The sequence below is a fragment of the Eucalyptus grandis genome, chromosome 8 (assembly GCF_016545825.1).
Source record: "Eucalyptus grandis isolate ANBG69807.140 chromosome 8, ASM1654582v1, whole genome shotgun sequence".
Lineage (NCBI taxonomy): Eukaryota > Viridiplantae > Streptophyta > Magnoliopsida > Myrtales > Myrtaceae > Eucalyptus > Eucalyptus grandis.
The window spans coordinates 22434834-22447775 of NC_052619.1; the positions used below are offsets into that span (position 1 = coordinate 22434834).

The 12942-nt window shown below is 40.4% G+C and overlaps 1 protein-coding gene across 1 annotated transcript; it reads right to left on the reverse strand.

Annotated features, from left to right (window-relative positions):
• Nucleotides 1-4336: 4336 nt before the first annotated feature.
• On the reverse strand, nucleotides 4337-6401 carry LOC104456860 (homeobox-leucine zipper protein ATHB-40). The gene is made up of 3 exons (XM_010071735.3): nucleotides 6245-6401; nucleotides 5828-6162; nucleotides 4337-4764 (listed from the first exon to the last, which is right to left on the reverse strand). Exons 1-3 carry the CDS (start codon nucleotides 6327-6329, stop codon nucleotides 4522-4524), a joined length of 663 nt encoding a protein of 220 aa, XP_010070037.1. The 5' UTR covers nucleotides 6330-6401; the 3' UTR covers nucleotides 4337-4521.
• Nucleotides 6402-12942: the final 6541 nt, after the last annotated feature.

A 12942-nucleotide genomic window follows, 5' to 3' on the forward strand; every position in this document is an offset into this window, starting at 1 on the left:
CTCCAAGCCTTATAAGTAAGCGTTCTGGGGCATGTAGTATGACACATCTTGGTCATTACATTCTCCAGCAACTCCAGAATCTCCCCACAAGGGATCGTCCGTAGCAACATCCGAGGAGCATCAGCTATTGCCGGAGAACTTGTGATCAGCTCTCTCCGACAACCTCTTGATCTCCATCTCTGCCTCCGAAAGCTGCTCCTTCAGCTTCAGCACTTGCAATAATTTGCTAGTATATATAGTTTACTGCAGCACTCACAAATGCAGGCTTTGTACATTCCAAATATGATTATGCATTGTTCACATGGACCAAAGGTACTTCATCGATCTACTTATTGATTTATGTCGATGATATACTTATTATGAGAAATGATGATGTTGCAATTCGGAAGCTCAATGATATTTGCATATGACCTTTCATATTAAGGATTTGGGACCTCCCAAATATTTTCAGGGTATTGAGATAGCTCGATCCAATGAGGGAATTTGTCTCGGTCAGAGAAAATTTGTCTTGGAAATCATATCAGATGGAGGATTATCAGGATGCAAGCCGGTTGCTATACCTATTGAGCAGAATGTCAAATTGACAACATATGAACATAATGCGAGCTCTCCTTCTCTAAATAATGATCCATTACTCAAGGATTCATCAAGTTAACAGCGATTTGTTGGAAAATTGATTTATCTCACCATGACTAAGCTTGATATATGTTATGCAGTACAAATACTCAGTCAGTTTATACACAACCCAAAGCGATCACATATGAATACAACACTGAAGGTTGTGAAGTATTTGAAAGGATGTCCGGGACTTGGAATTTTGTATCTTGTGATTGCAACATGAAGATGACGACCTATTGTGACACAGATTATACCACTTGTCCAATGACAAGAAGATCCATTATTCTGTATTAAGCTGGGAAAGTCCTTAATTTCATGGAAGACAAAGAAGTAATCGATAGTTTCATTGTCATAAGCTGAATCAAAATATCGAGCCATGGCGAAAATTGTGTGCGAAATAGTTTAGATTCGGGGATTACTTTTAGATCTAGGTGTGCAAGTGAACGGTGCAAGTGAATTGTTTTGTGACAATGATGCGGCTCTTAAATTAGCTGCAAATCCGGTTTTTCATGAAAGAACAAAGCACATCGAGGTTGACTATCATTTTACTCAAGAGAAAATTCAAGAAGGGATCATTGCCACTTGAGGAATCGTAACTGTGGAATAGCCTGCAGATATTTTCACCAAGTCCTTATGCCAAAGACAACACATATATCTATTAAGCAAGCTTGTTGCCTTTGACATTTATAAGCCGCCAGGTTGAGGGGGAATGTTGGAGGAGGAATTTCATTTAGTCTGAAGATTGATTAAGCAAATCATAGATAATCGTAGATACGATTTACTTTAGGAAAATTAATATTGTGTAAATATTTTCTGATTCATTTACTGTACTACAAATATATTCATATACCTGTAGTACAGGTAGAGAAATACAGAATGCAGAAAATTCCTCTTCATTTTCACGAATCTTGTTAATTACATTCTCCAGCAACTCCAGAATCTCCCCACAAGGGATCGTCCATAGCAACATCCGAGGAGCATCGGCTATTGCCAGAGAGCTTGTGATCAGCTCTCTTCGACAACCTCTTGATCTCCATCTCTGCCTCCGAAAGCTGCTCCTTGAGCTTCAGCACCTGCAATAATTTGCTAGTATATATTTTATTTTATTTTGATAAATGTACTCTTTCCATGAATAAACGTGAATTTCCTTCTGATTGTTGAGATGAGAATTGCGAAAAATAGAATTGTGGATTTTTTGTATATTTTGGTATATTTATTAATGAAGAATACAATAGTCTATTTACAAGATTTATTAAATAACTATTTTAAAATAATATTTTAATTGAGTTATGCATAATTAAAAGGAGATATTGGGCAACATACGTGCAATTTTGAGAGATATGAATAATTAATATAAATATTATAATTATCTCTAACATAGAAATATCTCTACTAAATTGTTTATTTAAGAGATAAGCATCATGTCATCTTCGCTCAGGTCGTTCATGGCGACTCTCTCTCTCTCTCTCTCTCTCTCTAATGATCAATGTCTTGCTTGGCAAGGAAGAGGCTTTGGTCCCGTCCAACTGAAGAGCTGGCTGGACCGGCTGGATCGATCCTGGAAATGAGTTTTATAGAGCTTGAGTTTGAAAGTACACCTGATGTGCATCGAAATCTCAGTTTTGTTACTCGTGGAGGACAGATAATAACGACAGTCTCTCAAGACTCAAGGCCATGTCATGTGTTGATGTCAGTTAGGTCAGTTAGGTCAGTTAGTCACTTAGATAAGCAATGATTGATTTGGATGGATATAGAACATTGCACTTCGAAATCAATAAGAAAAATCGTGGAACATTCACGGACATCATCCCGTTTGAGCGGATAGAGGATTCACCGAATGAATTGCCAAGAGTGGCAGATTTACGAATTTCAAATACTGCTCAATTTGGAGACACCTCCTTTCCCTAGTCATAACCGATTAAAAAATAAAAAATAAAAAAGGAAAACGTGGTGCATGCCGATTTACTCGCGCATGCAAGAACACATCGCAATTGGTGCTCATTCTCAGCACTCAATTTCACCAAATAGACGAACAATCCAGGGTCGAGCTCAAAATTGGACATTCACGACCCAAGATGATGATAACGAGATCATAGATTAGTTAAGCGAAAAATGCAATTACAATAGGTAATTTTTTATTTTTAATTTCCAAATCCTTATGTAACACGTAACGACGTGCTTAATTTATTGCTATCCCATGTGTGAATTCGAATTACCCACTAAATCGAACGAAAGAAAAGAAAATAGAAACATACGTGTAATCTTAAGAGTTATGAATAATATTTCAACCAAGATATGCATAATTAAAGAGATATAAGTATTTTTAAATAATATTTCAATCAAGATATGCATAATTAAAGAAAAATATGCATGCAACATTCATGTAATATATATACAATCTCAAGAGATATGGATAATTAATATAAATATTTTGATTATTTCAAATATATAAAAATTTCTTATAAAAATATTCAAATATCTTCAACAGATTATTTATTTAAAAAAGGGAAAAAGTCACGAAAAATCCTGAATTTTGCCCAAAGTGACACATTTATCCCAAAAAAATTTTTGTGACGTGAAAAACTCTAAACTTTTCAAGCCGTGACACATTTACCCCATCAAGAGCATTTTTGTCTTTTTATTTTGTTTTTTCCTTTTTCTTTTTTTTCTTTTTTTCTTCTTCTTCCCTTCGTTAGCCATGGTGGAGCCGGCGGAGGGAAGCCAGCGTCGGGCGAGGGCGGCTCTCGCCAAATCTGGCGAGGGCAGGGACACCCTTGCTTGACGCAGGTGATGGCGGCCCTCGCCAGCGACAGGCGAGGGTAGGGACACCCTCGTTGGCGTCGGGCGAGGGCGGCCCTCGCCTGATCTGGTGAGGGTAGGGACACCCTCGCCAGACGCAGGCAAGGGCGACCCTCGCCGGTGATGGGCGAGGACGGCCCTCGCTAGATCCGGCGAGGGCGGGGACACCCTCGCCCGACGCAGCGAGGGCCGCCCTAGCCTAACCCTCACCCGACGCCGGCTAGCCAGTAGAGAGAAGAGAGAAGAAAAAAAATGAAAAAATGAAAAAAAAAAAAAAGACCAAAATGCCCTATAATTCTTAGGTAAATGTGTCACGTAACAAAAGTTCGGAATTTTTTGTGTCACAAAAAAAAGTTTAAGGTAAATGTGTTACGGTTAGCAAAGTTCAAAGTTTTTCACGTCACAAAAAAGAAATCTAGGATAAATGTATCACTTTTAGCAAAGTTTAAGATTTTTCATGGCTTTTTCCCTTTAAGAAATGTTCTACACTTAAGAATCGGGAACTGCAGCTCCTCCGCGGGTAGGATTTGTATACAGAGATGAAAAATCATCGGGAAACGTGGGATTCGTACACAAGAACTAAATGACAAGCAAGAAATCATCGGGAAACGTGGACTTCGATTTTGAATGCTTCCACAAACACGATATGTATGGGGTGTTTCGTGCGGAACATCTCGATAACAAATTCAAATGGCACATGCCTGAGCTGTGGTCCGCGACGCATGAGATTCATCTGACAATTGGGTCTCAACAAGACCCTTTTTTCTTAGGAATAGAAAGGCACGAGTGACAAAACGAATTCAGGTCAAAAGTTTTGACTTAAATTAAAAATGCTCAACATAAACTGAATATCAATAACGTCAATCTAATAGGCTCATCATCCCAAATTGACTTTACCATGAAGTTGAGACGTGCAAAATTCTATATAATTCGACCATCAATGGTAGTTCTTTTCGATGGCTCGAGTACAATTATCATCTCCATTGATTACGCATATTTAACAACAGCTAGAAGTCATATATTAGAAGATGAATTTTACAGCGCACGGGTCAGTATCTACACATATCCTAAGAGCAATCATTCGCTAGAAAATTAACCCTCTAACTACACATATTGATTGTACCACTCCAAGCCCTGTAAATAAGCATTCTGGGGCATGTAGTACAGCACATCTTGGTCATCACATTCTCCAGCAACTCCAAAATCTCCCCACACGGGATCGTCTGTAGCAGCATCGGCCGTGACGGAGGAGCATGGGCTGTTGCCGGAGAGCCCGAGATCAGCTTTCTCCGACAGCCTCTTGATCTCCATCTCTGCCTCCGAAAGCTGCTCCTTGAGCTTCAGCACCTGCAAACAAGACTACCGATAAGTGCAATAAATAACATATAAAGATCATACTTGGTTTTGATTTAAGCCGTGAGCCCGAAAACAAAATAAAAAAATGGGCATTCACGTGCAACCCCGGGTGGCCTTCCAAGATGCCTGACACGAGCCTAATCGAAGTGCGGTCGGACGGTCTCATGGGACAGGTTGAGTCAAGAGCATGCTCGATCCATGACGAAACACGAGATGAAAGGGGGCTTTGACATAGACCGTGACGAAATTTAGACCCGACATCCCCCTTCGAAGTTGTAATTTCGGCAGATCAATGGCCAAGCAAACGAATTGCCTAATTTCTTCCATGGCAAGAGCTCAATCTTGCCTAGTTCAAATGCAGACATATCGCCCATATTTAAACATTCAAGTTTTGGAGCGTCGTCCGAAGAAATAAAAAAATGAAAAAAAAAATTGTCAAACCCCGAGATTAACTATAGATTTGAAAATGGCAGGTGATTGGCGCAGTTGCCGGAAAACCCGGATATCTACCCAAAAAGGAGTAATCATCACCTAACCAAAGTTGTATATCCAATATTTTTTAATAAAATCTCCATATAAAAGAGAAATTATCATATCCCATTATCCACAAAATTCCATTTCGTTTCGGAAACTTATCATCTTAAACTTTAGGGAAAAAGGTAATATACAATTGTTAATCATTTTTCTCTTTTTATCGTCCAACATTTCATTTCTATACTCTGGCATTCTAATTAACGTTTAACTCCCACTTCACTCCGTTCTTGAGGTGTCGCTTGAGACGAGGATGCTTTAGTCTGGTATTGGACAGAGCCGAATCAAAAGGAGAAATGAAAAGGAAAAAAAGGAGGAACAAATATTTGTGCTTTACTGTTAAATAATTAATTTATAAATCATGCGTTTTATGAAAAAAAAAAAAGGGAAATATTTTGGGCCTCATTCTTTGCGCTTAAAATTAAGAAAAAGTATGTACTTATCTTGCTGTTAAAACTAAAAATATTACTCTTTTTTTTTTTCAAAGTTACAAAAGAAAATGGAGAGAGAGGGATGATGAGACCTCGGACTCAAAACGGCATTTCTCCACCACGACGGTCTCGTGGACGGACTTCAGCTTGGCGTACTCCACCTCCAGCTTCTTGCTCTTCCACCGGGCCCGCCGGTTCTGGAACCACACCGCCACCTGCCGCGGGTCGAGCCCGAGCTCCGCCGCTAGCCGGTCCTTCCGCTCCGACTCAAGCTTGTGCTCGTCCCCGAAGTTCTGCTCCAGCAGCTCCACCTGCTCCGCGGTCAGCTTCCGCTTCCCCCGCCCCTCGCCTCCTGTACCTCCTCCTTCTTCCCCCGGGTTCTCGAGTCCTCTGCTCTTCTTCCGCCTCCGCCGCGGCGGCTTTGCCTCTGCGTCAAAGCCAAGAAGTTAGGGCAAGTCAACGCTAAGCATGATGGTGCTTGAGGATGTGGAAATCCGTATGAAAAAAACCTTGTGGAGGAGGAGATGGTCGCATGTACACTCCAGGGTAAAGCTCAGAGATGAGCGCCATGTCATCTTCGCTCAGGTCGTTCATGGCGATCCTCTCTCTTTCTTCTGAATGATCAGAGACGAAGTTGCTGTTTTGCCTGGCAGGGAAAAGGCTTTGGTCCCATCTGACTGAAGAGCTGGATCGATCAGGGAGAGGAGTTTTATAGAGCTCAAGTTTGAAAGTACCCCCGCTGTGCATCGAAATCTCGAGTTTGCCACTGGTGGAGGAAAGTTATAACCTACAGTAGCTCAGGACTCGGGGACCATGTCATGTGTTGATGTCAGCCAAGTCAATCAATCACTTAGACTTCGACCGGAAAAAAGAAAAAAGAAAAACAAATCAATCACAGACGAGCGATGATTGATTTGGATGAACATAGAACATTACCTTTCGAAATTAATAAGAAAAATTGTGGACCGTTTACGAATATCATTCCATCTGAGCAGACGGAAGATTCATTGAATGAATCATCAAGAGCAGCAGATTTACGAATTTCAAATATTGCTCAATTTATAGATGCCTCGTTTCTCTAGATATGCATGCAATAACACATTATGACTAGTGCTCATTCTCGGAACTCAATTTCATCAAATAGATGAACAATCTAGGGTCGAGCTCAAAATTAGATATTCACGACACAAAATGATTGTAATGAAATCATAGATAAGTCAAGCGAAAGATGCAATTACAATAAGTGATTCTTGATTTTTAAATTTCAAATCCTCACGTAACATGCAAATGCTGTGTTAGAGCGTACCTAATTCATTGTTATTCCATGTGCCAATTCGATTTATCCACTAAATCTAACGAAGAAAAGAAAAAAAATTGATTAGTCGAGGATACTACCGTTCGAGATCGTGTAGCATACCCTAATGTGTGAACAAGGGGCTTCGTGGATGGCTAAGATCCGCAAACCGACCATCTCGGTATTGGTTAACTAATTAAATAAAAGGGTTAATCTTTTTGGTGGCTAATTGGGGTTGCTCGCGTCCTTAAGCGCAGCTTTTGGCTTTAGGGTTTGCAAATTATTTAACAAATTCGCACATGGCGTTGCTCGAGTTGTACACGCAAAGTGACCCAAAAGTTCCACGATCGTACACGCCCATTGGGAAACGGAGCCAGCAGACCGCCATAAGTGGGTTTACCCTTCGGTTAAGGGATGAGAGGGAGTGAATACTGAATTCACTTCTGAAAAATGGTCAGATTTAGGATTAAATTTGAAAATTTGAAAATTTAAAACTAAATTTCATGTGTGCAATTGGTCTAAAGTTGACACATGTGCAACCGATCTAAGTTTGATTAGGTAATTATCCTCATTAGCTTTTAGGAAAACAAGGGACAAGCCTAATTTGTAAAATCGTCATTCGAGAGTCGACAGAAAATCCAAACTAGAGCAACAAACTATGGATTAACCATGTGCATTAACACTCTTCTTAAAATATTGGTTTTTATCTTTATCTGAGATTTCATTTCATTAACATTCTCACACGCATATCTGTAAATAGATAGACGGTTGTATCTTTTGAGTTTTTTTTTTTAATCTTTTTGGTATCAAAAAGGTTTTTATTTTTTTAATTATTTTTTTGCAATTAGCAAAGGGATAGCTGCTTTATTTGTGGTTGGGGAACATGCTACCTGGATTCTGTCGATTTCTATAGCTATCAACGAAATGAAAAAAGAAAAGAAAAGAATAAGACAATAGAGAAAAGACAATAGAGAAAGGGAAAAGGGCGCAAGACAAGGAGGTTGGTTTGATCATCTGACTCATCATTGGATTGGGACCAGCATGCTTATAACATGGTAGCTAATTCGCGTAATTTGAACTTACGTCCAATTCACGTCAAGTTTGGATAAGAGACTACTCATATTATCTTATATCTTACTTTAGTGGGTAAATGGCAAAAATTCTCCTTTTTGTGTACCTGACAGTACTAGAGAAGGCCCATGATCATTTTTTTTTAAAAATCGGAATGCACTTTATTCCTAGAGATATTACTACTTTTCATAACTTTGTTATTGCTTTTTGACATTTCTAGTGACCAATTTGAACATCATTTGCGCCGTCTTGCTTAATGTGCATGTTCACCTTGTCATTTTTGTAAGTTAACTTGAGAAAGAGGGAATAAGCAGCAAATGGTTCGACACCGTTTGTGCATGAGGGTCCATCTGTCGACCCCCATTGCACTTGGGTGACCTTAGTGGTGACTAATGACGGTCGCCGGAACGAGACCTCAACCTATCTCTCACTCTCTCATTTGTGAGCTATAATCATGTTTTGCTAATAGGTTGTTGCCAAGTATGAACATGTGCAACGTCTCACCACGCCCGTAGTATCGTTGTGGAAATCCACAAGTTTACTAGCAAAAGTCAACGCCTGACCTTTTCCATCGAGGCATTAGACTATCCCACGATTCCCGCAACTTTGGTTTGTTGTATGGAACTAAGTACTAACATTACTTACTCTAACCAACATCAAAAGTCGAACAAAGATTAGCAACTTGAACTTTATTAACCATTCAATTGCAGATAATTCAAATATCCTATCACAAATATAAAATCGCCACCTAACTCCATCGGCATTGCGTCCGTGCCGTCCTTTTCCACGTTACGTGCCTAACCTTATTGAAATCAAAGATAACACTGAGAAGTCGTACGTTGAAGCGCAAATCCCCATGTAAAGAATCGACACACGAGCTGATTCGCCTTAGACATGGAGCAAGGCAAGACGGAAACGTCCTTTTGGAGAGAGAGAGAGAGAGAGAGAGAGAGAGAGAGAAACCAAGGAAGACCACGTTTGGTGCAGCCGACATAGGCTAAGTGTCGACTGACAAGAGCTTCAACGCGTCCACACCTGCTGATCGTCCACGTGTTGCTCTAGCGACATGGCCGTTTTAGTTTTTTTTTAACATTCACTTACGTAGTCCAATGCCTTGCAGTGAATCGAACTATATCAGCCCAACGTTGTTGACCATCCTACGTTTGTGTATATAGTGTATATACATGGTAACCCAAAGCGTTTTTGCCGAGTTACTACCGTGCGTTGGTCACATGGTTCAAGGACATGAATCGTGGAAATGAATATGGTTGGCAAACACTCACATGCAAAACATGCATATGAACATTTTTAAAAGAGCAAAAAAAAAAAAAAAAAGCTTAAAACGCACTTTACTTTTCACCCAATAACCATATTGATATATAGCTTTTTTTTTTTTTTTTTTTTTAAGTACCAAAGGAAAACCCGCTTCTATCTCTAGTCATCACTTTGCACATTCACACCAATTATACTTATGTTCTTATTTACGAAAATGTAATTTTCTTTCTAAATATGCCATTTTCCAAGTCTTAAATTTTCGGAAATACTCAAGCAAATTAAAAAAACAAATTGTCCAAACTCTGAGTGAGTTGCCAAAATGAGGTTGTAGGGAGGGGCAATTTGATATTTTCAACGTGGTGGGGGGTTTAATTAGAGGTATGAGAATGACATTTGAAAGACAGTAATATTAAGTGGTCATTAGGTCAAAAGTGAGGTGTATTTGTAGTATTCGCTACTTTTCCTTTTTCCTTTTTTTTCTTTTTTTTTTTGCAACATATTCCTCACGCACTCAACTTCTATCTTGTGATCGATCCTAGAAAGATATAAAAGGGCTTCTGCAAAAGCCATTATTAACCACCAAGAGTAAGAGACAACCTTGTCTAGGTACAGTGCCGTGGTGGTGGAAACACAAGCTGCTTTACAGCTTTTTGGTCGAAATCTTTTGTTTTGGCGAGAGGTTCAGCTCACTTAGATGAGAACACGGCACCAACCTCTCTTTGGCCATACTAACAAAATGGGCAGGTTCTCATTTCGGGGATTCCTTGTGCGCATGATCATCTTGTGGTAAAATTTCAAGAGTTCCATGATATGTCATATTCAGGATTTTTCTACCCACATACATGTTCAATGAATTTAGGTCTTGCAAAAGGTTACCGCATTCAATGGATTTTCCTGCCATTCCATCTTGTATTCTGCTTTGTGTTACTCGTACTCTCCGAAAGTCTTGGATTTGAGCCGAAAGTCTTGGATTTGAGCCTTGTCAAATCTTGGACCAACCTATGATGCAGGGGGCATCGACACTTTTAATGGGTCATGCCCGACCTAGTTATATGGCAGGCCGACCTATCTTGCGTCATTGGTGTCGGTCGATGGCCCAAGCTCTAATGTACGCTACCATGCTTGTGCCTGTTGCCCGTCTCTTGTGGGCGTGTCCTGCATCCCTCAAGCATTAGACCCTTTAACAGTTAACTAGATTTTGTATCATGCTCATATATCTCCATGTAGCTTCAAGTCAAGATACGGATCTTATTCGCATGATATTGGAGGGCGAAATATGTTGCCACTACAATGCAATTATACGATATGTTTGGCTCGTTGCTTTTGTTTGTTGCTTCAAAACCCTATTCTTTTGTTCCCTCTATCTCTTCAACTCGACTTTTCATAGCAAAGCGGGTCTGTCACGTCACCAACTTTCCTTGTTACCAACGCGAAATAAGGGTCTTCCTTCCTGGGTTTGGTAAATTCCAGCTAGAGTCGAATGCTATATATTAAGCAGAAGACAGATAACCCTAGAAGACTTTCGAGGTAATTTACTGCTTATGGTTAAAGTAAGATAGTACGAACAACGATATTCAAGGTAAGTAAGGAAGGATAAGGATGGAACGAGGGGAGAGAGTGTTGTCATTAAAGAAAGAGTTTGAAGAAGATGCGCATGGCGTGGGATTGATTCCCCTCACATGCTTTCGAGTTCTTCTACGAGTTCGGGTCCGCATTATTTCGTACTAAGTGATCGAATTTAAAAACGTCGCGCATTGGCGTGTCGTGCTTCCCCCCGACACATGGAGACGTGGTTTCCCCATCTTCCAACCCTCCCGTATCGGCACGATAATGGGGGTGATCAGATTCCCAATTGCATTGTTTAAAGGGCTAATCATGCTCTCTTTCCAGGCAGTTCGAGGGGGGAAAATTAACAAATCCCCAAGTGCCAATGGCTCGTCACTGGCCATCTTCTTTAACGTGTGGCGCCGATTTGTTTAGGCTACGCCTTTCGGTTTCTTTGCATTGTGCGATGGAAAGTGTAAAGGAGGTTTTCCAGGGTGGTCCTGTGGCATTACTTGGATATTCTATTTAGGGGCTTGTGGTCTCGGATGTTTTTTGTTTGTTCGGAAGGAATCAAACTGTTTTCTATTTGGTGGAGCAATAGGGTTTTGCTTCCTACTGTTAAAAGGGATGCCGATGCGTCCGATTTCGCCTGCTTAGGTTCTTCGTAACCTACCATGCTTGTCAACACCTATTTTCATACTGTCCCTAAGTTTCGGGTTAGACAGGGGAGGGATGCGAGGATTGGAAAACGAACGCCAAATTGGCCAATATATTCCTAAAATAAGTATAAAAAAGAGAAAGGGAAGGTTGCTCTAGGGCGGTTAATATTTGTCTTTTGTTTTAGCAGTCGGCTGGTGTCTGCGACGGTTTTCACACACATCGACCAATCCACCTTCTCAGACGATCTTAAAAGCCCACTCCTCATGTTGGCCTAGTGTATTCAGGATTTTGCTCTTGCAATTTCCATCGAGGACTTTCGTGAATTAATTGAGATGATCACTATATCAATTTGTCATGTCCATGAGATTTAGCATGACATAGGAAGAGAAAGGAAACTTCCTCCTTAGTGCATCAATCATAATTAATCGAGAGGATCTTAATCGGTCAGAAAGAGTGCATAATCATTTAGGTCCAATAATCACAATCATAAATTTTTTTTTAGACACATTCAATTCCTAATCATAAAAGCTAGCAACCTGCTATCGATCATTAGTGGCGCCAATCATAGTTGAGTTTTTTTTCTATATTCAAGGGGTTGGTCGAGGAGTATAACCAGGAATCTTGCATTTCAAAAAGCGAGGTCGTAGATCGATCAGTCCTCGCTCATCCCAACCTCGTGGTGTCGGACCACAAGAAAGTAATCCCTTGTGCATCCCTAAATCTTGTGGGGATAGCATGTCTTTGCAACTAAACGGGGAAGGTAGATCTAGTCCGGTAAGCGAGAGTGAGGTGAGATATCACCTTTAGGATACAATAGAAAACTCTCTACATTGCCACTAATTCACTCAGTAGCTAGTTTTCCGCCGGCGAGATGAGCAGTTCTTGTAGGTGAACCTTCCATGCTCTTGAGTTTTGTCAGCATAATTATAATCGGGATTTGGTCATCTACGCCTCTATCTCCAATGTATAAACTAAGAAGATCCAGGTGCGTGTCTCTTGACTAACCCCAACAGATTGATCAAGTTGTTTCTTTCGAACGTGAATGCCATAAGCATGGACCGGTTTTGCCATGCATCCTTTCCATTCGCGATCTCTCTCTCATTAAAAGGAAAGAAAAATCCGGAATCAAACGATGATGACACGTGACACATCGATGTGATGTCACTGACCAATTAAGCGTTACTCTTGCACCACAGTGACTTATGTTCCACGATTAACATTGGCAAATCGATGCTTAGTGACCATGTTATCATGTGATGTGATGGGATTGTAACAATACGGACTATTGTCTTCTTCTCCTCTCAGGCGCGCCCGGATCAATTTCTGCCGTCGCGCATGCAAAGGCAAAGGGCCTCTCGGCAA

What these genes read in the sequence shown, in the direction of transcription:
- LOC104456860 (XM_010071735.3), bottom strand. Translation starts at nt 6,329, where the DNA reads ATGAACGACCTGAGCGAAGATGACATGGCGCTCATCTCTGAGCTTTAC. An exon ending in ACCATCTCCTCCTCCACAAG is followed by an intron (nt 6,163 to 6,244) that starts GTTTTTTTCATA and finishes GCTTTGACGCAG; the next exon opens with AGGCAAAGCCGCCGCGGCGG. An exon ending in AATGCCGTTTTGAGTCCGAG is followed by an intron (nt 4,765 to 5,827) that starts GTCTCATCATCC and finishes TCTTGTTTGCAG; the next exon opens with GTGCTGAAGCTCAAGGAGCA.